Source organism: Rattus norvegicus, chromosome 14 (genome assembly GCF_021556685.1).
Source record: "Rattus norvegicus strain SHRSP/BbbUtx chromosome 14, alternate assembly SHRSP_T2T, whole genome shotgun sequence".
NCBI classification, from domain to species: Eukaryota; Metazoa; Chordata; class Mammalia; order Rodentia; family Muridae; genus Rattus; species Rattus norvegicus.
Window position 1 is genome coordinate 22,344,788 of NC_141547.1, and position 14,382 is coordinate 22,359,169.

The 14,382-nt window shown below is 41.5% G+C and overlaps 1 protein-coding gene across 2 annotated transcripts in view; it reads left to right on the forward strand.

The window, feature by feature from the left end:
• The first annotated feature begins 5,476 nt into the window (after window positions 1-5,476).
• Cenpc (centromere protein C) overlaps window positions 5,477-14,382 on the forward strand; it is a 59,880-nt gene continuing 50,974 nt past the window's right edge. For both annotated transcript variants that reach the window (NM_001004098.2, NM_001433916.1), the window contains 2 exon segments: window positions 5,477-5,650; window positions 12,744-12,787. In NM_001004098.2, coding sequence (NP_001004098.2) covers window positions 5,633-5,650; window positions 12,744-12,787 — 62 coding nt within the window. In that variant the 5' untranslated portion in view covers window positions 5,477-5,632.

Consider the following 14,382-nt stretch of genomic DNA (forward strand, 5'->3'; position numbering starts at 1 on the left):
TGTTATCGAGGAAGAATTACTTCATTATCTCCTTATTAGTACTGATGAAGCCAGAAAGCATGAATAGAAATGTCCAGTCCTCATCAAGTACTTCCTAATTTCTGGCCCTTAATATTTACTGGTTTATCATCACATGCATCACAATACGTTTCAATAGAATTAAAAGATGTTTGAATTGAATACAATTGTGTTGCCAGCATGGTGATACATGCCTTTAGTCCAGCTCTTGAAATGTAGAGGCAGGCAGATTTCTGAATTCAGACCAGTCTGGTCTACAAATGTATTCCTGGACAGACAGAGCTGTTGTCTTGAAAAACATATAAATAAATAAATAAATAAATAAATAAATAAATAAAGTAAAATAATATATATAAAATTTCCCATATATAAAATATATAAATATGAAACAATATATATATATGTGTGTGTGTGTGTGTGTGTGTGTGTGTGTGTATGTGGTGTGTATGTGTGCACATGTGTTTACAACACATAACTGGAAAAAAACAGCTTTAATTTTAACCACAAATTGGAATATGTGAATAAATTACAAGTCACACAGTCTCAGTTCCAGTCAGATTTTATTGACTGTGGTAGGATAAAAGTATTTTCAGTAGAGAAAATGAAAATCGTAATAGAATCCCAGGGTGTCTAGGTACTCAGTGTAGAATTTTTTTCCTCTCCCTTTACCCAGTAATTATTGACACAATGAAGTTTTATTAATCAGAATATGATTTCCTGAAGTATTTGCGTCAGAAAAAAAGGGGGAAGAATCACTGTTTAATAATTTAATTTGTGGGCTGGAGAGATGGCTCAGTGGTTAAGAGCACTGACTTCTCTAACAGAGGTCCTGAGTTCAATTCCCAGCAATCATATGGTGGCTCACCCATCTATCATGAGATCTGATGCCCTCTTCTGGTGGGTCTGAAGACAGCTACAGTGTACTTATATATAATAAATAAATCATAAACATTTTAAATTTACTAACAGCATTTTATCAGTATTATTAGTATCAGTATTGTATGAAGAATTACTCTTATTTATTTTTTTTAAAGATTTATTTATTTCATGTATGTGAGTACACTGTCACTGTCTTCAGACACACCAGAAGAGGTCAATCAGATCTCATTACAGATGGTTGTGAACTACCATGTGGTTGCTGGGAATTGAACTCAGGACCTCTGTTAGAGCAGTCAGTGCTCTTAACTGCTGAGCCATCTCTCCAGCCCTGAAGCATTACTCTTAAATGCTAAGAGTTCTTCTTAGTTATATGTTCCTACTATTTTTATAATGCAATTTGTAACTATATATATGCAGCTTGATTGGCCTGGAACTCATTTTGTAAGCCAGGGTGACCTTGAACTAGAGAAGGTCTGCCTGCCTGAGCTGAGATCAAAGGCGTACAACACCACACCCAGCTGAGGTTGTGATTCTTGTCTGACAAGTGGCTGTGGAGTCCTAGATCAGTAAAGATATGTAAATCTGGAAAATGCCCAGGTGGAAATATTCAGGGAAGATTAACTAAGAGGGAAGACGCCCTCTGAAAGTCCCACACACCAAGGACGCAGGTGGAAAGGGGGTGGGGGGTGAGTGTAGGCATTCTTTCTCTCTGCTCCCTGGCTTCTGCAGTATGTGTGTCTGCTGCTATATCCTCTTGGTCATAAGGAACTGACTCTTCTGAAACCATGAGCAAAATAAAACCCTTCCCCTTTAAGTCGTTTCCTCAGGTGTTCGGTCACAAAGCAGAAAAGTCTAACCCAGAGACCAAAAAGGTACAGAACACCAGTTCCCAAATCAGGTCAATCACAAGCTACAGTTAGCTTTAACAGAAACTCGGAATTGGGAATAATAGATACCTTGGGGATAGAGTAATAATTTTATTGTATTAGTCAGATTTTTAGAAAATATATTTTTACCACTACAAACTCAATATATACAAGAGTCAAGTCTTTATTTTTCTTTTAAGATCATTTAGTTGGTGCTGCCAGAGGAAGCAGTTGATTGATGCTTCACAGCCATTTTGCCTGTTCTAGTTTGCTTCTTTACTGTAGAAAAGCAAAGCAAAACAACAACAACAAAACACTCTGCACTTTTCCAATATCTTTCCAAGTAAGATTGGAAAGAATCAGTATGATTGACAAGGCAGAAGAGAAGCAGAATCATTTCTTCCTGCTGCCTTTGGTTTTTCCTACCAAAGAAAAGGCGGGAATGATTCACAAGTGTCTGACTTTTCCATGGCAATGGGATGTGTGGGGTACGGTGTCCGCTCACTAACTTCATGAGTGTTGACAGCTTAGACGGGGGACGGCACTTGTGCTGGTGTGTATCGTATTGGGTGTGAGGTGGTCTGAACTCAGAAGCAGTGAGCAGTCTTGGTGTTGCGTAGGACTCACGGAGGCTTCCGTAAGGTGGCAGTTTTGTAACTACCGTGACTTCCTGATTGCATTTCCTTTATGTTCTTAGAGACCAACATTATTATCAGGTTCCTAATTTTTCAATTGCCTCGTGACTGCTTTAAATCCAAAGCTTCTTTGACCCTGACCCCCCAAACCTGCCCCCAGATCCACTGTTTTATCATTCCTTCCACGAGTCTCTAAGCTGTTAAATGTCAGATGATGCACGGGGTTTTTATCCGAACGATTGGCTACAGATCTTTGATCTTTTAAATTGATCCTAGACTAACGCAGTCCCTCATTGGCTATAGAATTATCGAAATTTTATTCTAACATCAGAAGTGTACCATGATGAGATTTCATTTTGCTCTTCTCAACATATTTTTCAATAAAAGAATTTCCCCCCATTCCAGCTACCGGCCATTTCTGCCCCATAACATTGCTGGTAGTTCTTCTCTGTATTTTCTCTTTTAAACACTCTTATTTTTTAATGTACCGCCTTTGAGATAAAGTTTGGCATTTTATCATTTACGGTTTTCCAGGGTCATTTTGAGTGGACAAATATTTACGGATGATCCAAATTTAGGTCATAGTGTGCCATTTCCCCTGTAACACCATCAGGGAAATCTGGAAGACATTTATGTGTAAGGCAAGTATATATAACCACGCACGCATGATTTTTGCCTTCACAGAATTCGAAATTAAGCTCTGTGAACTCCTGTTGCTTATTATAAGCCCGTCAGGTAAAGTGCTCTAGCAGGTTGGTTTTGATGATGCGCAGGGGTGAAGGTGCCTGTTTTAGGTCTCAGCACGCTTTCCCGGTTATGCCTTTCTGGGCTGTAAACTTGATGGGGGTCTTTAGAAACTAGATGCTTTCAACCTGGTGGAGGTTTGCTCTCCTCTCCTCATTCTCTGGGGACGGTTAGTATTTTGATGACAAAAGGTCACTGGCTGTCCTGTTCAATCATCCTCAGTATTTCGTCTGATGCCACCTTTCTGAAAGTTTCACTTGGACTTTCAAGAGCTTCATACTCTATACTCTCCGGCTGCGGGGAGGGGGAGGGCGGGGCAAGGCAGGAGAGGAGGGCAGAATATTTTCAGCTGTATACAGGTCTTTAGGTTGGGCTACATCACATATATAATACAAAAGGAGACGGAGGAAGTCATCGTGGATGGCATCACCTACCAGAGAATTTACATTCTCCCGATTAGTGCTGTTCTCTGTGTCTTGAGCAGCGGAGAAACTCAAACCCTCACTTTGTTTATTCTCCTGGAGTTCATAGATTACTTAAGCTTGTTGGTTCCAAAGGCATCAAAGAAAAAAAAAACAAAAAACAAAAACAAAAACAAAAACAAAAACAAAAACAAAAAACCCCAAAAAACATGTTTACTCTGAACATTTTGACGTGACTCTCTGGAGTCGATTCACTCTCAACTGCTTCTTCAATGTATGCATGCTGACAATTCAGCATTGTTCGCTTACATTTTAGTTACAGGTCTTGTTCAAAATTCCCACGAAGGGCACTGTTGCAATTAAGGAAAACAGTCTCAAAATTATTTTCAACACAGGAGAAAGCCTCTGTTTAAGCTGCCAGGATCAGCTGACTCCTCTTCGACATGTATCTAATCGTAGCTGTTGTACAATTTATAGATTGCCTGGATTCCGTTGCCTCCCCTTGGAGAATAGGACAAAGTGACTAGGTAACTAAGTTTGCAGCACCTCTGCTGCCCTCTGGCGGATCTGACTGGCAAGCTCGGCAGACATCATGAGCACATTTAGCTTGTATTGAACTCCATCATTCTAAAATAATCTGCAATTAAATATTTTTTTATAGGAATGATTGCTTTGTCTGCATGTATGCAAGGACATCGCGTGCGTGCTTGCTGACAGCCGAGGACGTCAGATCCCCCGGAACTGGAGCTACGAATGGTTGAATTGCTTTGTGGGTGCTGGGAACCGAACTTTGCTCCTTTGAAAGTGCAGCAAGAGCTCTTGACCACAGAGACATCGCTCCAGACCCTACCTACCTACCTACCTACCTACCTACCTACCTACCTACCTACCTACCTACCTACCTGTCTGTCTGTCTGTCTGTCTGTCTGCCTGCCTGCCTATCTATCTATCTATCTATCTATCTATCTATCTATCTATCTATCTATCTATCTATCTATCTATCTATCTATCTATCTACTTTTTGCATTCTGTCTCCTTAGGAAATAGATCAGCTTCAGGCGCGACCATGTGACTCTAGGTGACTTGTGTATGGTGGGTCACCTAGAGTCACGTGGAGAAGACAAAACACATATCCGTGTGTATTTTTGTTTTCCAATTTTCGCATAAGACAGAAGCAGCCACTTTCTCTTAAAAAGATCTATGTTCGTTGTACTGTTATACATATAATTTATGCCAATCATTCTGCTTGCAATGATGCTTCATAAATAATTTCTAAATACTTGAAAAAGATCGAAGACATTATTTTCTGAGATAATGCATAGATGGACTGGTTGTAGCTGACGAATCTGCGTAGAGTTATCTGCTCAAAACGCCAGCAATTTCTACTTCTAATCCTTTTTAGTATTACCTATTAATCCGTAATAAAACTGCTGGGATGTATTATTTATTATACATTTATCTCAAGGAGCACAGGTGGTGCTCAATACCTGCATTTTAGATACAAGTAGCGGTAGACGCAGCAAAGAGGCTGAAGAAAGGAGACGCAGGAGGGAAGGAGCGCCCAGCACTCTCCAAGCCCACCAGCGAGAGGCGTGCCGACAGGCGAGAGGCGTGGCGACGGGAGGGAGGCGGGGCGACGGGAGAGTGGCAGGAGGACGGGCGAGAGGAGGTGCGATGGGCGAGAGGCGGGGCGATGGGTGGGAGGGTGGGACGACAGTAAAAAGGCAAGGCGTAGGGAGGGAGGGCGGGGCGGCCTGAGAAAGGCGGGTTGATAGGTGGATAGCAGGAGACGGGGCGGGGCCAAGGGCGGGAATCTGAAAACGCAAGTAACGGCCGCTGTCAAGTTGGCTGAGCTAGGCTTGTGCGCATGCGTGGCTCATTTGAAAATTTTTTTCCCTCCAGGCTGGTCTCTGCTGTTTGTTCAGGGCTGTCTTAAGTGCAGGTCTGGCGGTTCTTGGGAAGCCTCCGTCCGCAATCTAACGCTAGCTGAGTGATTTTTAACCTCCTGGAACCCTGGCCTGCTTGGGTTTCCCTCTCAGGCCTCCGTTGGGCCTAGTGGGCCGGAACCATGGCCTCGTTCCATCTGGTAAGTGCGGGTCTGGGTCGGGCCTGCGCGATGAGTGAGTCGGTCGTCTCGTGCTCGAGCGATCGGGACGCGGGGCGGGGGCTGCGTCCGGCTTGTGAGAGGTGCGGAGGGGTGGGATGGGGCGGGTGCCTTTTCCCGCTGGCCAGAGTCGGGTGGGGCTTGTCGGGGTGTATTGAGAACTGCACAGGTAACAAATCAGATGTGATTGTTTACCGGTACCTGAAGTGACTGAACTGGTAGTCCCAAGGTTGTACATCCTAATCTCATCCGTGCCTGCTTTTTTTCTCTGAAGAGCTTGTTCCAGTGTCTACATTTCAGCCTTTTCCCGTTCTGCAGTCTTCCAAATAGTCATGACTATTGTACAAGTCAGTCAGCCTTGATGGTCTGGAAAACCTCAAGTATTAATTTCTCCATCAAAACAAAGCTAAACCCTTTATTCGACGTTATTTGTCGAAATACTATTTTATGTGAAGAGTCTAATATTTATGGGACACCTGTTAAGGATAAAGCTTTATATAAGGCAACCATATTTTGAAAGGTGCCAACTTCGAAATGTTTGACCTGGACCATAACTTGCAACTTTTATGTTTCTTGACACACTCGATACTCATTACAAGTTTTCTATGATTACTATGCCTTATTTCTGTCCTAATCTAGCAGTTCTATTTTTCTTTTTAAAAAAATCTTCATTGATGGTTTCCTATTATGTAGTTGTGTGTGTGTGTGTGTGTGTGTGTGTGTATGTTTGAACATGTATGAAAAGACAGTAGAGTGTGTATTCTGCAAAATCATGTATATTATTTACGTTGCACGTGATCAGAGAAAAGAAACATTAAAGCCATAAAGAACGAAGCTTAACAAAGCCCGCTGTACATTATCATATGCCAATTATAACCCTACGACTGTTAGGAGTTTTGTACTTCTGACGTCTGTGCGTTGTCTATTTAGAAGATAAATGGAAGGATGAGCTGGAGAATGTTCTCAGATGTTTTTATATACAAGGGTTTTCAAGATAATTTCCTACCTTAGACATATTTTGTCATATTCAAAGGAACTTTTGTGTTTGCCAGAGTAGGCTTGGAGTTGGGGTGTGGACGATGGAGAGGATGGGAAGTGTTCCAGAACACTTAGTGGATATGTATAGGCGCAAACCAAACCAAAAAACTATTGCACAGTTTTGTTTTGTGTTTTTTTTTTTTGTTTTGTTTTGTTTTTGAGAAGTGCAGTATCATAGCAGAAGAAACTTAAATTGACATCAATTGAAGGATAAATTAAAGTTGACTGTTTGTACTTTCAAATAAATATTTTTTTAAATTAGAACTCAGAGTTAAGGAGCCGTATTTGTCTTGGTGACCACCTGCTTTTAAGTGTGCCTAAGTCACTGACATTCTAGTAGGTGCTCAGTGTTCTGAGCAGGGGACCTATTTTGTCCTAAAAGTTTTCCTGCTTAACAGACTAAGAGGTGCAGGGGTTCATGTTTCAAACCTGTTGCAGGGTGCAGATTTGTGATCCTTCAATTTTGCTGAACATAGAAGTTTTATAAATCGAGGTTTGGAAGCTTGTGTACTTTAACATTCTCAGGATTGGGTTTATTTCTCACATTGATGAATACCAGAAAGAGACCTGAGTGTTTGCTTTAAACGTTTCCATTAAATAAAAAATGCTGGGACTATTGTAAACATGCCACAGCTATGGGGCTGTCATACAGTGCTGTAGAGTTTTATGTGTCCTAGGTTTAATCTTGACACTAAGAGAAAGCTTGTAACGAAGCCAAACTGTTAGGTATTTTTTTTTCCTTTAGTTTGCTCCCTAGATTCCATCTTTTGTTTTTAAACACTTTATGAAGATTATGGACTTTTGCCTTTAAGAATTTTTATTTAAGCTTTTGTCTTATTTATCTGGCATATCTTTTTGTTGTTGTTTGGTTTTGGGACAGTGTCTCGTGTAACCCAGGATGGCCTTCAACAAGAACTCACTATGTAGGCAAGGATGGCTTTGAACTCCTGCATCCACCTTCTAAGTACTGGGGTTATGGGTCTGCAAGATCACCAAGTCCAACTTTTGGTACCACCCCCCCCCCCCTTTTTTTTTGAAACAGAGAGTCTCATGTTTCCCAGACTGGCCTTAAACTCTCCTGTCCATTCTTTGTAAATGTTGGGATTGAAAGTTTACCACCACCTCATGTTTACGGGTTCTGGGGATCTGACTCAGAGATTCTAGAATGCTAGGAAACATTTCTACCATCTAAACTCCATTCCTGGTACAGCTTTTTTGTGTGCTAATGTGGCACACAATTTGGTATAAAAGCTCTGGAAAGAAATTATCTCAAGACAAAATCTTCATCCTGTTTATTTTTTCATTAATTAATTAATTAATTCACTTTACACCCCAGTCTAAGTCCCCTCAGAGAAGGGGAAGTCTCCCCCCCCCCCCCCCCCCAGCACACCTCTCTTTCCCATGGTTGAGTACTAGCCCTCAATTGGATGTCGAGTGGAAGCAGGACTAAGCACATCCTCTCCCACTTAGGCCGGTTGAGCTAGGGGAGTGGATCCAATGGCAGGCAATGGAGTCAAAGAGACAGCCCCTGCTCTAGCTGTTAGGGGACCAACATGAAGATCAAACAGATCTACAAATGTGTAACTAGCCCCCACATGCTCTTTGGTGGGTGGTTCAGTCTCAGTGAGCCCCCATGGGCCCAGGTTAGTTGACTCTGTACTCTGTAGGTCTTCCTGCAGTGTCCCATCCCCCCACCTCCCACTCCCCCTAACACCACCTCTTTCCCTCCTCCGGTCAGTTCTATCCTCTACTCTTATGGAAGAGTCCCGGAGCCCCCAAGCTCTGCCTGATGTTTGACTGTGGCCTCTGCGTCTGTCTCCATCTGTTGCTGGATGAAGCCTCTCAGGAGACAGTTATGCTAGGCTCCTGTTGGCAAGCAGAGCAGAGCATCAGTACAGTGTCAGGGGTTGGGTTCCTCAAATGGGGTGGGTCCTAGGTTGGGGTAGGCTGCTCCCTCAACTTCAGCTCCATCGCTCCATCTTTATCTCTGCACATCTTGTAGGCAGGGCAAATTTCAAAAGGTTTGGTGTGTAGGTTGGGGCCTGCCTGGCTGGCTACAGGAGGTGGCACTTCAGTTTCCATATACCCCACTGCTAGGATCACCCCCATAGACTCCAGCGAGTGTTGTGCCTCCCCCACCCCCAGGTCTCCAGTTAGGGCAGAGATGCCCCCACCAGTTTCTGTTCTCTTTCCCAGCCCTCTGCAGCCTTCCTCTCCCCATACCCAATCCCATCCCTGTTCTCATGCCCTCTCCCACCAAGTTCCCTGCCTCCATCCACCTCTGTATTATTTCCCCTTCTGAGTGAGAGTCATGTATCCTCTCTTGGGCACTCCTTATTACTTAGTTTCTTTGGTCTGTGGATTATAGTATGGTTACCTTGTACTTGGTGGCTACTGTTCATCATGAGTACATACCATGCTTGTCTTTCTGGGTTTAGGTTACCTCATTGTGATATTTTCTAGTTCCACCCATTTGCCTGCACATTTCATTATGTCTTTGTTTTTAACAGCTGAGTAGTATTCCATTGTGTAGATGGGCCACATTTTCTTTATCTATTCTTCGTTGAGGGACATCGAGGGTGTTGTTCTTATGAGTAAAGCTGCTATGAACCTAGTTGAGCAAGTGTCCTTGTGGTACGGTGGGGCATCATTTGGCTACGTGCCCAAGAGTGGCTTATATAGCCGGGTCTTGGAGTAGAACTATTCCCAATTTTCTGAGAAACGAACAAATTGATTTCTAAAGTGGTTGCAATCCCATCAGCAATGGAGGCGTGTTCTTCTTTCTCCTCAGCCAGCAGGTACTATCTCTTGAGTTTTTTATCTTAGCCATTCTGATTGGTGTAAGGTAGAATCTCAGAGTTGTTTTGATTTGTATTTTCTTGATGATTAATGACACTGAACATTTCTTCAAGTGCTTCTCTGCCATTAAGAGGCTTCTCTGTTGAGAATTCTCTGGTCATTTTTAATTGGGTTATTTGGTTGTTGGTGTCTAATTTCCCACATTCTTTATATATTTTGGATAGTAGTCTTCTGTCAGCTCTAGGATTGGGAAGAACTTTTCCCACTCTGTGGATTCTCATTTTGTCCTATAGATGGTGTCTTTAGCTTTGCAGAAGCTTTTCTGTTTCATGAGGTACCATTTTTTATTGTGGTGGTGGGAGTGGGGATGTGCTGTCTTTGTTGGTTTGGAGGTTTTTCACCTTTTATAAGGATTCTGGGAATCCAACTCTGTTGACAGGATAGTGTTTTTCAGAATAGTGCCCTTCAGAATAGTAGTGCTTTTACCCACTGGGCCATTTCCATGGCCCTTCATGTGTCTTAATATCTAATTTGCTTTGTATTTTCTTCCTTTCCTAAGCAATTCAATATGAATAATAGGTGAAACCAAACAGTGTAGGTATCCCTGTCGATTGAAACTGTAGTGACTCAGTGTTGTTGTAAAATTATAAAAAATATAAAAAGTATAGTTGTCTTTTACCTCGCTAGGCCCAGCTCCGCCGTGCCCCAAGATATCTGTGAGATATCTTGGCGGAAACACATCCTAACTCCTCGGCGGCCCAGTGTCTCCTGCCTCCACACACTTTCCTACACTCAAACCATCACATAAAAGAACACACAACACAATATTTGACCCAGTTGATAAGATATAATTGCCCACTTAAACATACAAAGCCCGGTACCATCCATCCCTTAAGAACATTGATAACAACCTGTAAATACACAGAGCAAGATCTTTACGGTCAGCCTCGGTTGTCCTGCCACAGTTTCCTCCTCCTCTTCTGTCTCTTCTCCTTTCTGTTCTAGTCTCCTCCTCTTCCTTCAAACTTCCCTCCCGCCCATCCTTCCTTCTCCTCCAATGACAGGCCTCCTTCTATCCTGTACCTGCCCCTCACCAGTACTTTACAGATTCAATGGAGAGGTGGTTCTGTTGAAGTCACCTGAGTACTGAGTCCTTGACTAGGCAGCTGTCCTTGGGGCAGTGGAATTAGCATCAAAATACAGTAACTTCAGGCAAACCACAACAGTATTACTCTTCCTATTTTTAAGTTTTCTCCATTTTTTTCTTTGGCATTAAGTTTTCTCGTGGGACATTTTGCTGTTTTAGAGATTTAAATGTCTAGTAATATACAGGTGTTGATCATTTTCGAGACTTAGACATCAGGATACTGTTTGCGAGATGTGCAGCTGTAGGTCATCTGTTTTATAAGTATCCTTGTTAGGTCCAAAGGAAACTCCAGTTCTTCAAACTCCAAAGGCAGTCCAGATACCCAGAAATTAGCTCTACTGGATTATAGGAGGATTTCTGGCAGTTAAGTGAAAAGCCAGCATTCCTCAGGAACTTCTGAAGCTGGCTCCCTGCTACCAAAAAGAGTTACTTCCCTTGTGGCAGAAAGGACATATGGCTCTCTGTGGTGCCTGTCAGTGTACCAAGCACATGTTGCCACCCAGGCTCTCTTTTTTTTTTTTTTTATTTTTTATTTTTCTTTTATTGGATTTTTTTAAATTTACATTTCAAATGTTATTCCCTTTCCCAGTTTCCTGGACATAAGCCCCCTATCCCATCCCTCTACCCTTCTTCTACTTCTTTTTTTTTTTAATTTTTTTTTTTTTTTATTAACTTGAGTATTTCTTATATACATTTCGAGTGTTATTCCCTTTCCCGGTATCCGGGCAAACATCCCCCTCCCCCTCCCCTTCCTTATGGGTGTTCCCCTCCCAACCCTCCCCCCATTGCCGCCCTCCCCCCACCAGTCTAGTTCACTGGGGGTTCAGTCTTAGCAGGACCCAGGGCTTCCCCTTCCACTCCACCCAGGCTCTCTTAGCATCACAAGTTCCTGGTACACATTTCAGTGGCCCTTCTTACTTCCATCTCACATGCTTCCCTTCCTAGTTCTAACCCTGCTCTTCTCTCTCTCTCTCTCTCTCTCTCTCTCTCTCTCTCTCTCTCTGCTCCTGATTCTCTCACTGTTTCCTCTGTTCTTGATCCCTGGCTATTCTCACTCACTTGCGTAGAGCCTTGGCCAGGTCCAGTCTGCTGGCCATGTTCAGTCTACTTTTTCCCTCCCCTCTGGACTCTTCCAGAGGTCTCTGGCTGTTCTAAGTCATACCTACAATAAGAACTTTCCCCTTCATGCTACCATGGCGTGCCATCAGTTTACACAATGCTTTAAAAACAGACCTGATCTCACCTATCTACTTCTACTAAGGCAGAGCCTCACTATTTTGAACATCCCAGGCTGATATCAAAGCGGTGTCTCTGCAAGTTCTGGAACTACAGATGAGCATCTCTGTGCCTGGGGATCGCTCCACTGCTGTTTGCTTGTCTTACTCCTGCATTAGCTAAAGGTCTTTGTTCTGCCCCTCTGTGGCTTTTCTTTGGGCAGATGAGTCCCCTCATTGAGGATATTCCGCTCTTTAGGTTGCTGCTGCTTTTGTTCAATTTCATTATTTATCATGCTTGCTCCATTTTCAGTCTTTCAGAAATTATGGGTTTTTTTTTTTGGTATATGGTTTTCTAGTCCATTTTTATTATTGTTTTATGCCTTGCTATTTTATACAGTGTGTGTGTGTGTGTGTGTGTGTGTGTGTGTGTGTATGTATGTGTGTGTGTATGTGTGTGTGTATGTATGTGTGTGTATGTGTGTGTGTATGTATATATGTGTATGTGTGTATGTATGTGTGTGTGTATGTATGTGTATATGTGTGTGTGTGTGTGTATGTATGTGTGTGTGTGTGTGTATGTGCTCATGGGTCATATAGATAACAGGGGACAACAGACAACTTGGTGGAGCCAGTTCTTTTTTTCCACCTGGACTTGGGTTCGGGAATCGAAGCTTGGATTGTGGGGGGCAAGCTCCTTACTAGCTGTCTTGCCTGCCTAGAATTCTTTATGGTATTATATTGGGCAGTTGACAGATACTTGTTAAATGAGTGCATGAAAAATGTGTTCTCTTATTAATTGTGTATTGTACAGGATTACTTTGAAGATGAGTTGTATTTGGTTGTAGTTTAAGAAACTAATAAACTTTTCTTTCAGGATCATCTAAAGAACTACCACAGAAGATTTTGCCGGCCTTCCAGGTAACATGTTTATACTTGAACTTTTGAGGTGACTTATGTTCATCTCTAGAAAATGGATTTGAAGAACAAAAAAAAAGTTGTTATCTTTGATTAATTTCTATGCCCACTGATTGTTTGGTCTTTTAATTATTTTATAAAAGAGAGAAATATTAACACAAATTGTGTAATAATTTAGTGGAAGTAAGAAAAATTACTTACATAGAATCATGAACAAGAAGCACTGAACACTGATATATTAATAGCACAAAATGGTAATATTAGTGAAGTATACTTGTTTCAATAATTTTAGACCATAAAGAACTTGCATTCTTGTTTGACAGATATTTTTTCTGTATACTAGTAAAATTACTTAGTGGGCAAAAATATGACTTAGGATAATAAAGTGACAGTTCATGCTATAAAAGTTTTATATATAATTTAGCTATTTGAAGTGTAGCTAGCCATGTAAGAAATTATGTAAAATTTGTGTTTTTGATATTAATGAAACATTTAAAGGTTTAGAGTAATTTTAAACAAAAGTTTGTCAGGCGTTTTTAGAGGCGTATATCTAAATCATACTGAAATCGAGATGTCCTTCAGGGAAATGGTTAAACTCTGTGATATGTTTATAGCATAGAATATTATTCTGCAATAATTCGTGTAATAACTTGGGTTACTTCCTAGAGAATTATACTGAGTAAAAAGAGTCAGTGCAAAATATTTTATACTATACCATTTCATTTCTATGGATACTTACTTTTTAAATGATAGAAATTTAGAAATGAAAGACATAATTGCTGGACATGGGTTAGGAGTGACAGGATGTGAAAAGGAGTGAAGGCAGTTAGTGAGAAGTAGATATGTTTCTGAAAGGGTGACACAGGGGTCCTGTGGTTACCAAACTATTCAGTATCCTGTCTCTGGTTGATAGTGAGCCTCCAGAGGTCATACACTGGGCAGAATAACACACAAGGAAACCGAAATGATCCATGCAAGATAGTTACTGACTGACTACCATGCTGATTAAATCAGTTAAAAGTTTTACGTCTTTTAATGGCCACACAACAAGCAGACTCTTGCCTCTGAAAAGTCTCTAGGTGACCAAGCTCAGGGGTAGAGTGCTTTAAAGATGAAAACCACAATTGCATCACTGGGGAGACGGAGTCCATATTAGTGAGGGATGTGGAATGCCCTAGTAGCATGTTCTTTATTGCAAAGTATCTTCCAGACACCTCATGAGAATTAATTTTGATTTATATAAATCTTGGACAGCCCCAAGAGTGATGCTAAGGTATGTGGCTCTTGGGGGTTTGGAAGACTGAGCAGTGTCTAGGCAGACAATAAAGTTGGGATGAGGTGGAAATACATTAGTCATTTCTAAACATAAACACATGAGTGGGTACGTATAGAACCAGAAAAACATGAGTAAATATGTATATGGTAATATTAAATCAATATATCATTTAATTTAAGCTATTTCTATTCATTCATAAATTATTGATTAACTAAATTAATACTATTGAATACAGAGTGCACTTGAAAAGTTGCAGAGAAGATATGTTTCTTGGAGATGTTGAGACCGGTGTCTGTAAAGGCTTCATTAAAGACGCATACGT